Source organism: Gigantopelta aegis, chromosome 14 (genome assembly GCF_016097555.1).
Source record: "Gigantopelta aegis isolate Gae_Host chromosome 14, Gae_host_genome, whole genome shotgun sequence".
Lineage (NCBI taxonomy): Eukaryota > Metazoa > Mollusca > Gastropoda > Neomphalida > Peltospiridae > Gigantopelta > Gigantopelta aegis.
In genome coordinates this window covers 23,407,401-23,422,568 of record NC_054712.1, presented here as the reverse complement: position 1 = coordinate 23,422,568, position 15,168 = coordinate 23,407,401, and the positions used below count along the sequence as shown (strand labels likewise).

Here is a 15,168-nt window from a genome sequence, read left to right as displayed (position 1 = left end):
ATGTACCCAACGCAAAAGTTATGACGTTTTTCACATTTCAATTTATAGAACCATGTGTTTCTACTTGTTGTGAAACTTTAATTTACCAAATATATTAATTTTACCACAGAATTTGTTACTTACATCAAGCACACGTTTTAACCACTTTCTTGTAATGGCAATTCGCGCACAATTTGAAGGAAACAATGAAATCGGTGTATTTTCCAAGTTAACCAATGCCTACTGTTTGGTGGGAATTGGTGGATCAGAAAATTTTTACAGGTAATTTTATGACCAACGTATGTGAAAAGAAATCAAGAGAAAGTAATTTCGGTACGGTTATAGAATATGTCCGCCACCTAAATACAACCATTTACTATACACTAAATAACGAATATGTAATTTTCGATAATTTTAACTACTCTGACGATTACTAAAATAAAGCCAATAACTCGAGTTAATTTCTATTTTATTTTAGGAACTTTGCGTTATTTTGTGTTTTATTTCAGGAACGGTTAGGGTTTAGTTTGTTTTAGGAACATAGGGTCGAGTGATTTTCTGTTTTACTTTATTTTAATTTAGGAACTTTGTCGGTCGATTGTTACAGAGGAGTGTTGATAGCCTACACGGGTACAGAGTGATTAGGGTTAACAAGGGCTGGCCCCCACCAATAAGTCTTAATGTCCATATTTTTTAATTATGTTTTTAAATTATAATTTTTTTCTAAATAAATACTTTTATTTTCTTTCTTTTTCCCCCGCAAAAACCCATGCCCCACTTTTTTTTAAAATCCCCACCAAAAAATCCCTCTTTTTACAGAAGGATTAGTGGCGGACAGATTCTATAACCACTCCGTAATTTCTTTCCAACACAATCATTCAAGATACAGGCTAAAACGGACCCGTGCCAAAACGGAACCATTTTTGTTGGCGAAAACGGAACCTATCATGGTTAAAACGGCACCATATATAAATATATATATATTATCTTATTTTTAATTTCAGGATTAGGGTTAGGGTTCAGAGCTATGAATAGGGGTTTGGGGGGGGGGGGGGAATTTTGAAGTCTTTCCATTTTGACGGATCTGTATGGTGGGGTTAATTTAACAACAACAATACAGGAACAATACAACAACAAGGAAAAGTGTTGTCTTTATTGAATGTGTAAAAATTAAGAAATGCATACACAGCTCACATTTTCTTCCAACTTCCGGTGGTCTCTTTGTTTTGACTTATTTTATTGAGAAAAATAAAAGTTCACAAGAGATCTCCTCAGCAAGATTGGCATCTGGCTCTTGTCAGAGGCGGCTCCCAATGGGAGCATGCTTGAACAGTTATCTGATGGAAGCACGTAAATAAATTTACCTGACCTGAAGATTGTTTGTGCAATTATAAGAAGTGACACAAAAACATTTCTTTTTTCTTTTAATAAATAACTTTTTATTTGAGTTAGTTGTTTTGTTGTGTTTTTTTGTCTTATTTACTATTCTTCAAATAAAATTCAATTATGATGCCGTTTTAGCCATTGTAGGTTCCGTTTTAGCCATAAATTTCGGTGCCGTTTTAGCCAATGCAGGTTCCGTTTTGTCCAATTTGGTGCCGTTTTGGCACTGTTCCGTTTTAGCTATAACCCGTTTGTAATATTGTGTCAACATATGCCAAAAAAAATCTTTCAATTGTTCAATTATATACCCTACAATTTCAGGCTGCGTACAAACTTAAAACTACAATTGATTAATTCATAGTTAGTAAGTTACTTAGTAGGACATTCCTTTGGCACTGTCACGTATAAAGGGTTTGTTCCTGAATTTTGTAGCTAATTTGGTCATTTTATACCATAGTCATTAGGTTAGGTCAGGTCAGGTCATAGCAAGCTGTTGTAGCACACGCCTGTCATGGGTACATGTGTCGACCCATGCTGGCTCTTCCGTCCAGGAAGAAAATGGTTTGGGATGGGTAGAGGAGGGACCACCTGCGCTGGCAAGTGCAAGAGAGCACCACCAGCCCGACCAGGGTCATTTGTGGTGCTATTGAACTTTGAATGTCCCATAGAATAATGATTAGGTTCAACATATACAAAATTGAACCGTTTTCATGGGGTAATTTGGTGCATAATTTGGAATGGTTCATCAAAAGAAATGGAGCTATTTTAGTTATTTTGACTTTTGAATTATAGCTCATACTGAAATCTTGCCTATTGGGGGCCATCGTGGTTGGTCTCTCCATAGTCAATTTATACCATGGTCTTTTTATAAGATTGCCAAGTCTGAGTACTCTTCTGATCAAGATATAATCACTCTCTCAATCAAAGGTAACTAAATGAAAACAGAATTTCTGCCTTCTACAGGGTAGGCAAAAATACAACAATAATCATATGTTTAAAGTTAAATTAAATAAATACCTTTAAAACAATCATTTTTACGTACGCTAACAGATATTAAAAACATTAATCACTAATACATACAATACAGAAAGAAAACCCTGTCAGCACTTACATATTTAACTGGAACATTGTTGAAAGGGTTTCTTCCTGTAGTGTGTGTATTAGTGGTTAATATCTGAAGTATTTGTTATGTATAAACTCAAAATTTATCAATGGTAATGGTATTGTTAAAAAGTCCGTGAGCAGAACATTTTGCCAAATCTTCTATTTAAAGCATAAAAAATTTAAGAAAACCTCCCAGTAATTTTCAAAAAAAAGATCAATAATTACATGCTATTTATTTTCCAAATTAAAATAAAATTCACAAATTGTTTTTAAAATTGGCGACTGCCAGAGCTAGCCCTGGTCAAACATAGAGTTTTTGTCTGAGAGGAGGAATCTGCCTAACTGATGATTGAGTGAGCTATTCAAACTGTCCAAACGTCTGTCTAGCTCTCGAAAGGCCGATTACTCGGGCTAGATTCCAAAAAGTAATTTGGTTTGAAATTACTTAAATTCACAATGGTACTGAATGACTTTTTGCAGTGGTACAAAATGACTTAAGTTGTATGATATGATATAGATGGTACAAAAATGGTACAAAATGTATTATCTTATTAATTTTGATTGGAAATCTTTATATAAATTGTGCAATCTGAAATCAGTACCGTATTGGTATTGTGAGACATAACCAACCATCAAAAGAGTCCTGACATTTGACTGTAATATGTATATTATTTGTAATTACTGTACATAACAGTTCACACGAATGAATCAAGCTGTCTAAAACATGGAACAAGGTATTAAATGTCTCATTGAACTTAAAAGAAAACATTAACAGACAAAGAGAACGCTTGCTACAGAATGCAACAAGTCATGTGACTTGTGGCTTTGAGAAATTGAGAACTGGTATAAGTAGGATTAATTTGACCTGATACGTTAATTAGTTATTAATTAACAAAGAAGGCAACAATCTCACTGTTTCTTCAGTGACACCACTGTTTCCGCTATGCTGGCTTTTTAGAGCAACTGAGTCGAGAGATTTGAAGTATGAAAGTGACCTCGACGTCAAAGTTCCATTGTCACACCTCGTAATCAACGGTATGACTTCAGAGGAATATGCATGTTCCAACGGGTGGCTATACTTCACGTTTATAGAGAATAACTACATGTAGTTAATGACGTCAAATATCTGCTTCATCCTGTGAAGGTAAGAATGGGAAATTCTGTAAGGTTCTTCCGAGCGGTATTTCTCATTTGGCATGAACAGGAAAAGCAGAGATATCCAACGTCATTAACTAGTTATTATCTTTATCCTGTTATTATTATTTCTGTTATTTCAGCCATATTGTACGATGATCTAGAGTTCAAATGAGCAATTTTGTAATGTACTATGCTTGTAACATTATAAGAGTGACCGGCGTCGTGGTAGGCCATCGGTCTATAGGCTGGTAGGTACTGGGTTCGGATCCCAGTCGAGGCATGGGATTTTTAATCCAGATACCGACTCCAAACCCTGAGTGAGTGCTCCGCAAGGCTCAATGGGTAGGTGTAAACCACTTGCACCGACCAGAGATCCATAACTGGTTCAACAAAGGCCATGGTTTGTGCTATCCTGCCTGTGGGAAGCGCAAATAAAAGATCCCTTGCTGCTAATCGGAAGAGTAGCCCATGTAGTGGCGACAGCGGGTTTCCTCTCAAAATCTGTGTGGTCCTTAACTATATGTCTGACGCCATATAACCGTAAATGAAATGTGTTGAGTGCGTCGTTAAATAAAACATTTCTTTCTTTCTTTTTATAAGAGTGACGTAAAAAGTCATGGATATGATTTTGCAATTATACGTCATCATATTCTGTCAATAGAAATGGTGGTTACAGGATAAAAGTCTCTATATATTGTTAAATTGATATTTTTATGTGGTTCCCACGATATTGCCACATCAGTTGTCGATTGTATTTCAGAAATTGTGTATGATTCTTCTATTTTCAGTCTTCGCCAGGATATTTTAGTAGAGTGGCAAAGGGATCACTTTAAAATACAAATTTTAATACATTTTAATTGAAATCTCGTGATTGCTCGCCTAGCACCATTTCAGGAAAGTGATTTTCAATTTTGCTTGTGGTGATGACTGATTTTTACACTTTTTCTCTTTCAGTATATTTGAAGGGGAATTGTCTGAAGTGATTCCTGTGGTTCGGGTCGGTCTGGCAGGATGCAGAATTATTGGCAGAATGTGTGCTGGTATGGTTTACTTTCTTTTGTCAGGGTTAACCAAAAGAGTTTACTATGTATACTACTCAAAAGAATTTAAGGGTCCGACGATATTTTCGACATTATTTTCTGAATGTCAATTATATTAGCTAGACCATAATGTCATGCATGGTATTGTTCCATTTTGACGAAAGTGGGTCTAAGCAACCCATAAATGAATTAAAATCCACTGTCATCGACACTGTCGACTAGTTCTAATGGCGAAAACATGCTTACATTTGCACGTAAATTAGGGCGAAAGCGAAAGGTCTGCTAAGTGCCCATAACTTGCTTTTTCACAAAGTGCTTCATTTGCACACTTTGCACGTGTATTCCATGTTCCCAATGCTGAATTTCCGTATAATTGGAGCTTGCGTTCGTGTACGGTGCACACTCCAAATTCGACAATGGTACGACTTCAACTGACTATCGAAGATCGAGGAAGGGCTATTGCTTGGCTTCAGGATGGCAATACGCAAAGAAATGTTGCTCTGAGACTTGGTGTCAGTCAGAGTGTCGTTGGCCGACTGTGGCAACGGTACCAAGCAACGAATTCTGTTCGAAATCGTCCACGTTCGGGAAGACCCCGAAGCACTACAAATAGAGAGGACCGCTACCTCACCAATATGGCTCTACGTCAATGCACAACCACTGCACGCCGATTACGTGACAATCTGTGGACTGCGACTGTAACTCGAGTGTCTGATCAAACCATACGCAATCGTCTGAGAGCTAATAATCTACGCTGCCGTCACCAGGCTGTTTGACCACCACTCCTACCACGTCACAGAACGGCCAGACGTCACTGGTACACGCTTCATCTGCAGTGGCAACGTGTTCAGTGGGGTCGAGTGATGTTCACTGATGAGTCCAGGTTTAGTCTCCAGTTCAACGACGGTTGGGTTCGTGTCTACAGACGTCCTGGGGAGCGCTTCGCTGACGTTAACGTTAGACAACATCACCGGTTCGGTGGTGGCAGCGTCATGGTGTGGGGCGGCATCTCTATCCACCACAGGACCCCCCTCTATGTGGTGGATGGCAATCTGAATGGAATCCGCTATCTGAATGAGATTATCCGGCCGTTGGTTCTCCCAGGCCTTCAGCAGATTGGCGGCGGGGCAGTTCTGCAGGATGACAATGCCAGACCCCACCGCGCCAGGGTGGTAACGGACTTTCTCAGACAACAAGGTATCGCCAGGATGGATTGGCCAGCATATTCGCCTGACTTGGCCCCAATAGAGAACGCCTGGGACGAATTAGGCAGGAGAGTTCGGGATAACCATGCCCCTCCGGCCAACCTTCATGATCTGGGTCAACTTCTTATGGCAGAGTGGCAGGCCATTCCCCAAGAGTTCTTCAGACATCTGATCAACAGCATGAGGCAACGATGTGTCGAGTGTATTCACGCCAGGGGTGGATTCACACACTATTAAACGAATGTTCTAATGTGTAAAATCCATGTTTGACAACCTTCAACTTTGACAGCATGTCATGTGACTTTCTTGTATACAGTGACGTTTATTTGTGGTTTTTTGTAAATATGGAACAATAAATAAAAATTTTGGTGTAGTTTATATCATCAATCTAATACACTCTGAAACTTATTTGGTTATAAATTTTTGACCCTTAAATTCTTTTGAGTAGTATATTTTTTTTATCCATTGTTTTCTTTGTTTGTTTAAACTCTATTAACATGTCTCTAGCCAATAAAAGTTCAGACAAACAAACAAACTTTAAAGATTGTCAAAAATTTTAAATGTCCGACATCCAATAGCTAATGATTAATTAATTAATCACTGTGCTCTAGTGGTATCATTAAACAAAACATACTTTATTAGGGTTTGAATATTACCATGGCAACGAAGGTAGGTGCCGTTGTTGCCTTCCTTATCTGCCGTTGTGTCATAAATCAGATGTCGATGGCAAGACAAATGCTGTGGTGTTCTCCTTTGTTTGCCAAGTACGGTGTCCTTTCCATATCTCCTATATATTGTATATGTATTCTTGATTGAAAAATATAAATAAATGTGCGAAAGGATTGTAGGTTTGGCAAAATATTTGCAAAACGTTTTTCATTTAGATTTTTATAAACAAACACGCTTGCAGTCAGTTTTGCCTTGGTGCCTCTTCAACGTGTCTTGGTGACATCATTTTTATTATTAAACTGAAAGCAACATTTGCTGTGCCTAAAAAAAACACCCAAAATTCGGCCCTTGATTTATTTCACTTTAATTAGGTATTTTGTTAATATTTGCAGGCAACAGAAATGGTTTGTTGGTTCCAAACACTACCACAGATCAAGAGCTGCAACACATTCGGAATGCCCTTCCTGATAAAGTGAAAGTGCAGAGAGTGGAGGAGAGGTTATCTGCTCTTGGAAATGTGGTTGCATGTAATGATTATGTTGGGCTTGTTCATCCTGATATTGACAGAGTAAGTAATTTTGGAAGATTTTGTATATTCTGGCAGTACATCTTAATACTTAGATATAGTACCTAAAATATTTTTTAAATATGTATCACTGTTATTGCCTGAAATACAGTAAACAAACATTGTTTGCAAATGCTTGAATCTATAATCAGTTAGATTTTACAAGTTTTTGATATCATAAAACGATGTGTTTTTGTGCCCACACTTAGTGAATCTACAATAGTATTTAACATTTCATCAACATTTTGAGGTGCTTGAATGTTTAATAGAATATTTATTAACGTTGGTGAAATATGTGGCAGGACTTATAAAGTGTTGTTTTGTCTGCCCAGTAAATCTATGCAGTTTGATTTTTAACAAGTATAAATGTTCTGAGTGCTATCTTTAAATAGCTAACAATTATTTTTAAGGGTGCCAAAAATTAAAAAAGAAAAATCTATTGTTTTGAATAACATTTGGTCATATTAACTTTGTTTTATTCTTGTTTCTGACAGGAAACTGAAGAAATAATCACAGACGTTTTGGGTATTGACGTTTTCCGACAGACAGTTGCAGGCAATGTTCTTGTAGGCAGCTACTGCTCTTTTAGCAATCAAGGTGGCTTGGTATGTTATTATTGATTGCATTCATTAATGCTATAAAACTCTGTACATTACATTCTGTATACAGACAGATTCTCATATTTTATCATTTAACAAATCGGAATTTGAAGACGAAAATGGTCTTTTCTGTTTGTTTTTTTATGTTGACATTCCTCTGATAATCACGTCTTGAAAATTATCTTGTCTAAGGAAAAATGCATATAAAAGATTCCTTGCAGCTTTTCAGTAAGAGTAGCTTATGTGAAGGTAGCTGGTTTTCTCTCTTTTAACAAAAGTGTAATACTGTATTTAACCGGAAATAAGCCCATGTCTTTGAATAACCCCCCCCCCCCCCCTCCCGTTTTGATAGCATTTAAGAAATTAGGCCCTCATTCGTAAATAAGCCCACCCCCAACTTAGTCACATTATAAATAACACGAAATTGCAAGTTTGCTCAAAGTTCATTTAAAAGGTCATACCTCCTGCAGATAATTAAACACAAATGTAACACAATATTTTACCACCAGTGAGATTTAGCAGTCTAACAATAACATTGTATAACATTGTTTTCAATTTCATGCCTGCAGTATTTCTTTGAAGTATCCAAGCCCAAGTATGAACTAAAAACCAATGTCTATTTTTACCACCACACTGGGTCCGCAGTTAATGCTAATTAAGCAAATACCATATTCTGATTGGCTAAGAACAATGACCTTAGATTGACAATTTTTTGTAGTGTAAGCTGGCTGCCTGTGTCAGAAACGTGTGTATACGCTATTGAGTTTGTTGTTAATTGCTGTTGTTTTAAGTCTTCTCAGCATTAAATTTTGGATGTAAATAAACAGCACTGGTAAGTACTTGTAACATAGAAGGTGTGTTTCTGATAATTAGATACTAGTAAAAAAACCACAATTTAATTAATAAACAATTATTATTTATTAATAACAAATGGAACACTAATTAATAGATATATGCTACTGAACGTTTTTGTTTTCTTCCTAGTTCATTTAATTATTATTATTTATTTTAATTATTATCTTCTTTTTTTTTTCTCAACAAAACCTGGCCCTTGTCTGGAAATAAGCCCACCCCATGCTAAGCTCACAATGAGTTGTCTTGGCCCCCTGGGCTTATTTCCGGTCAAATACGGTAATAACCAAATAGCCATATTGTAAACATTTAATGTTCAAAGGTATTGTTTTTCAAATATTCTTCTTTTTTGCTTTCCTTCCTTGAAATACTTCACCACTCTTATTATTTCATTTGAGAAAATTGGTTGGGTACATACGTATGGCATCATTTCACAATCAATTTGACCAAGGATAGCTCTGGCACTCACCAGATTTCCCTGTTGCAAAGTTTAAAAACAAGTGGCAAATTTTATTTTAATTTAGAAAATTGATTGCTTAATTTTTCAGGTTCACCCCAAAACATCAATAGAAGACCAAGATGAATTGTCATCATTGCTTCAAGTCCCATTAGTTGTAAGTTTGGCTAGGCTTGTATGACCTTCACTGATAAATAATGCCATTTTTAAAGAACAATTTTTTTTCCAACATTAAAATGTAAGTTCCGGTATGTTATTGCATACATTTTGGATGGATGCTTTGTTTTTCTTCTTTGAATGTCATACTTTTATTTTAAATTGATAAAATGGTAATTTTAACCCATAATGTTTTATTTTAGGTACAAACTGTAAGGTGTGGTTCGCTTTATAATGATTTCTTTGTTTGATATTATGCTTAGCATCTAAAATTTATATATTATAAGGTTCAACACTTGCATGTCACTATGTTATTAACATTTTTAAAATTACATGTATAATTAAAATGTTTCAATGATTTCATTATTGTAAACATAAACAGATTTGAAATGTATTTTTTCTTTTTACATAATACAATGAAAGAACATGTTGAATTTCAGCATATGTTAACTGCCTGTATTTTAAGCTGTTGTGTAATGCCTACATATTGATGATCAGGGAGGGACGTAGCCCAGTGGTAAAGCGCTCACTCGATGCGCGGTCAGTCTGGGATCGATCCCCGTCGGTGGGCCCATTGGGCTATTTCTCGTTCCAGCCAGTGCACCATGATTGGTATATCAAAGGCCGTGGTATGTACTACCCTGTCTGTTGGATGGTGCATATAAAAGATCCCTTGCTGTTAATCAATATGTGTGTGGTCCTTAACCATATGTCCGGTGCCATATAACCGTAAATGTGTTGAGTGTGTCATTAAATAAAACATTTCTTTCTTTCTATCTTTACATATTGATGATCAAGCAGCTATTAAATTTGTTATTATCAACAGGCAGGAACAGTAAATCGTGGCAGTGATGTGATAGGTGCTGGGATGGTGGTGAATGACTGGATCGCATTCTGTGGACTGGATACCACATCAACTGAACTGTCCCTCGTGGAGAGTGTCTTCAAGCTGGGTGACAACCTGCAGTCGGCCATTCAGTCTGATATGAGAGATGCTTTGTTGGACAGGTACGATAGTTGGTATAGTAGATGGTCTTATGGCCTGTTTAGAGAGATGCTTTGTTGGATAGGTACGATAGTTGGTATAGTAGATGGTCTTATGGCCTGTTTAGAGAGATGCCTTGTTGGACAGGTACGATAGTTGGTATAGTAGATGGTCTTATGGCCTGTTTACAGAGATGCCTTGTTGGACAGGTACGATAGTTGGTATAGTAGATGGTCTTATGGCCTGTTTACAGAGATGCCATGTTGGACAGGTACGATAGTTGGTATAGTAGATGGTCTTATGGCCTGTTTACAGAGATGCCTTGTTGGACAGGTACGATAGTTGGTATAGTAGATGGTCTTATGGCCTGTTTAGAGAGATGCTTTGTTGGACAGGTACGATAGTTACGATAGATGGCCTGTTTAGAGAGATGTACAGGTACGATAGGGTATAGTAGATGGTCTTATGGCCTGTTTAGAGAGATGCTTGTTGGACAGGTACGATAGTTGGTATAGTAGATGGTCTTATGGCCTGTTTAGAGAGATGCCTTTTTGGACAGGTAAGATAGTTGGTATAGTAGATGGTCTTATGGCCTGTTTAGAGAGATGCTTTGTTGGATAGGTACGATAGTTGGTATAGTAGATGGTCTTATGGCCTGTTTAGAGAGATGCTTTGTTGGACAGGTACGATAGTTGGTATAGTAGATGGTCTTATGGCCTGTTTAGAGAGATGCCTTGTTGGACAGGTACATAGTTGGTATAGTAGATGGTCTTATGGCCTGTTTAGAGAGATGCTTTCTTGGACAGGTACGATAGTTAATGTAGCAGATGGTCTTATGGCCTGTTTTATAGAGATGCTTTGTTGGACAGGTATGATAGTTGGTATAGTAGATGGTCTTATGGCCTGTTTAGAGAGATGCCTTGTTGGACATGTAGAATAGTTGATGTAGTAGATGGTCTTATGGCCTGTGTTAGTCAGGTATGATAGTTGGTATAGTTTAGATGGTCTTATGGCCTGTTTAGAGAGATGCTTTGTTGGACAGGTACGATAGTTGGTATAGTATATGGTCTTATGGCCTGTTTAGAGAGATGCTTTGTTGGACAGGTATGATAGTTGGTATAGTTTAGATGGTCTTATGGCCTGTTTAGAGAGATGCTTTGTTGGACAGGTACGATAGTTAATGTAATAGATGTCTTATGGCCTGTTTAGAGAGATGCTTTGTTGGACAGGTACGATAGTTAATGTAGTAGATGGTCTTATGGCCTGTTTAGAGAGATGCTTTGTTGGACAGGTACGATAGTTGGTATAGTAGATGGTCTTAGTTTTAGAGAGATGCTTTGTTGGACAGGTAGATAGTTGGTATAGTTTAGATGGTCTTATGGCCTGTTTAGAGAGATGCTTTGTTGGACAGGTACGATAGTTAATGTAATAGATGTCTTATGGCCTGTTTAGAGAGATGCTTTGTTGGACAGGTACGATAGTTAATGTAGTAGATGGTCTTATGGCCTGTTTAGAGAGATGCTTTGTTGGACAGGTATGATAGTTGGTATAGTAGATGGTCTTATGGCCTGTGTTAGTCAGGTATGATAGTTTGTATAGTAGATGGTCTCTTTAGATCCATTTTAATTCCACAAACCACAAATTTATTTAGCTGCATTTAATTCCCATAATTTCAGTTTTAATTGGAGTTTGAGAGAGGAACCATATGCATTTTTGCTTATCAGTTCACCGTATTTGCACCACCACTAATTAGTATCTCACCCCTTTATATCTGGCTTGCACATGAAAAGCTTTTGAAACAAAGTTTCAATTTTAAATGTCAAAGATACAATTTTGTACTGTTATCCTATATGGAGGAGTATTGCGATGAATAAAGGTAGATAATTCAGGATAAACAATGAGATGGCTGTACTAGCAAATTTTTTAAGTCTGCTCTTCTTTTTTTTAGGATTATTTGTACAATAATATATACTTTGATGTTTTAGAAGATTTTTATTTTATTTTAAATAGAATTTTGTTTTCCTTTTCAGCATGACATAAAATGGAATGCTTAATGAGGGCCTGTAATATTACATTGATGTGGTGCCAAAGTATGCGAAAGCCAGATTGCATTTAACACAGAAAACCAATTTCATCATGAGTCAAAATTCGTTAAGTCTTGCCTTCCACCAAGTTTCAAGATAACAATAGAATTTTACATTTTCAAAAAAAGTAATGAGGATATATTTAGTAACAGACTGCATCAACAGCTTATTGGCTTGTAGATGAGATGATGATTATAATTTAGCATTTTTTGCTCATACTGGAGGAACTGAACTACATGTTAGCAATGGTCAAAGTTAAAGATGGCCACTGACCTGATGGACAGACTGGTTTGGTGATAGAAGGGTGTACTAAAGGACATATTGTATAAATACATTGCATTTGTTCATTACACAGCAGGAATAAAAAGAAAAAATTTCATGTCTGCTTCAGCTCTGTAAATATATACTGAATTAAATGAATATGTATATTTATGGATTCTTGCCTTGTTCATTAAATGTGTGTGGAAATAGTTTGCTTGTATATGATAAAACAAAATAACATGGCAGTGTCGGTGACATTGTACCTGAACAAAATTCATGTTTTTAGTCTGTGGTTGTTATCTTGTCCTGTACAATTTGCAATTTAAAGGCATACTGTCACAGATTTAAGGACCTTATTTCTCTAAAAATGGATAATAAATAGAAATTACATTAATTGTTGGAAACCAAATCTAGCTATTGCATCACCGTAACTGAATCGTGATGGAGTGAAATCCATGTCAACTCTCTCGGCAATTTTAGTTTTTTAATTCTGGACCATTTCCATAATTCAATTATATTTACAAAATATCATTAATAAATGGAGTATGGTGGTTATAAAGATGGTTGAATAAAGTACATTTAGGGACAAATCAAATTATTTTTGCTCAGGTAATACTTTGTTAAGACCATTAAATAGGTTGGTGGTCTGTGACAATATGCCTTTAATTTCATATTTATGTGATATAATTGCACATTTCAATTAATGATGTAAATATTTGACAGAAAACATAAAATTGAAGAAATTTTGATTCAAAAGAAAAGCAGTAGTCACATGTATGTTGTGGATACTTCAGACACAAACGATTTTCTGTTGATATGTTCAGTCGATGAGTACTGGGGTGAGGGGGAAATGCATTTTCTTAGAGAATACATAAAGGTATGAACAGAAATTTCCTCTTATGTATTGGTTTTAACACTGATTTTAACTTTGAATATAAAAAAATTAGTTCACACCACAACAGTATCGGGCCTAACGATGGATAAAAACAAATGTTTAAAATTTGTTGAATTTTATCTTCGGCAATATAAATTTCATTATAAATATGGATTCCTGGATCAAATATTAGGTGAACATATTCCAGTGTTTGCCAAATGTTTCCACTAGTTTAGACAAATGCACTAGCCAGGACCAAGGGATAGGGGATTTGCTGAACCCTGCATATTCTGAAATATATTTTCCAAATTAAAGTTCTTTGGAGAGTGACAACTTAAACCTTGTTTATACAAAAAAAACAAGTAAACAAATTTAATAAATAACACAATAGTTTATTCTTTCTTCTACAAAAATTTTAGAAAGAAAAAAAACCTTGCATTTGAACAACAATAAAGTGTAACCGACAGCTCAACTCTCCTACCAACTGGCTGTTGGTTAACTCGCCCCACAAAGTTTAGTCAACTCATATCAACATGCCAATATTTTAGGCAATAATGTGCATTAAATATTGTTGAATATGCAAACCAGTCCGAGTCCAAAAGCCTTGTTTGATCATTCCTTGAAGGAAGTCGGGGACAAACTCAGAAACGTTAAAATAGGCTTGACAGTTCATTTACAATGTTCGAGATTAATGGTATCCCGGGGATACCAGAATTAAATTTTGGATACCAGACTTCAATAACCCAGTATCCCACCGGGATACCATATAATATTGTTGGGTTTTTTAATCCTGCATATTTATTTTTCGCTGAAACAATGAAAGTCGTCATTTACTGGTGAAGTTAAGTAACAGTATTTTTGAGCTCGTACCCAGTCTAATGCTATGCCATAGCAATATCTTCCCTAACTTGTTACCCAGTCTAATGCTACACTGGAGCAATAGCGGCATAGCAATTGACTGGGAAGTCGCTATTGTTTTTGTTGGATGATTCCTCCCTTCAAATTTTATTTGAGATATTGATTCCACATCTGCAGAAAATTGATACAGGTAGGTTTATCATTAGTAATGTCAGAAACACTTATATATTACTGCTAAATATTAATTTATGCCAGTATTACTCAAACATAGATGCAACAAATCTTTTTGCCGATTCCGTCTGATTGCGAATTTCACGAATTCCGCGATTTCGATTGCGGCGTAGCAATAGACTGGGAACGAGAACAATGTCTTCCAAGTTAGTTATGATGTTATTTATGAATTTCATTTAAGTGGGATACTAAATTCTCAGGTGGGATATCGGATTTTGAAATGTTTGTATCCAACTGGGATACTGCCCACAATTTTTAATCTCGAACACTGATTTAACAGATTATTATTAATCCGATATTAGGATCTCCCCAATATAAAACCATTTAACAAGTGGTTGTTATAGTGGAGTTTCACTAATACTAATAAATAAAATGACACCAATGTTGTAGATGTCCATTTTTAATTTCCACACAATTATTTATGGACAGTAAAGTTTGGGGCAAGTTGACCAGCATTCGTATTCGTATATGCTACTCAGTCTGTAGGATGATGCATATAAAAGAAACCTTGCTATTAATGGAAAAATGTAGTGGGTTTCCTCTCTAAGATTATATGTCACATTAACAAATGTTTGACATCCAATAGCCAATAATTGATAAATCAGTGTGCTCTAGTGGTGGTGTTAATCAAAACAGACTTTTCAACTACATCGATGTAACTGTATACAAGTTGTGTTTCACCAAAACAAGTACTTTGTAAAGGCTCGCTGTATTTTAAAGAGTTTGGAG

At 36.1% G+C, this 15,168-nt stretch overlaps 1 protein-coding gene across 1 annotated transcript; it reads left to right on the top strand.

The window, feature by feature from the left end:
- Positions 1-20: 20 nt before the first annotated feature.
- Positions 21-12,643, top strand: LOC121388379 (eukaryotic translation initiation factor 6-like). Its single transcript, XM_041519682.1, has 7 exons — positions 21-261; positions 4,558-4,643; positions 6,910-7,085; positions 7,577-7,687; positions 9,082-9,147; positions 9,973-10,154; positions 12,162-12,643. The coding sequence occupies exons 1-7, from the start codon at positions 155-157 to the stop codon at positions 12,169-12,171; spliced, it is 738 nt and encodes a 245-aa protein (XP_041375616.1). The 5' UTR covers positions 21-154; the 3' UTR covers positions 12,172-12,643.
- The last annotated feature ends 2,525 nt before the right edge of the window (positions 12,644-15,168 follow it).

What these genes read in the sequence shown, in the direction of transcription:
- LOC121388379 (XM_041519682.1), top strand. Translation starts at nt 155, where the DNA reads ATGGCAATTCGCGCACAATTTGAAGGAAACAATGAAATCGGTGTATTT. An exon ending in TTCATCCTGATATTGACAGA is followed by an intron (nt 7,086 to 7,576) that starts GTAAGTAATTTT and finishes TGTTTCTGACAG; the next exon opens with GAAACTGAAGAAATAATCAC. An exon ending in TGCTTCAAGTCCCATTAGTT is followed by an intron (nt 9,148 to 9,972) that starts GTAAGTTTGGCT and finishes TATTATCAACAG; the next exon opens with GCAGGAACAGTAAATCGTGG.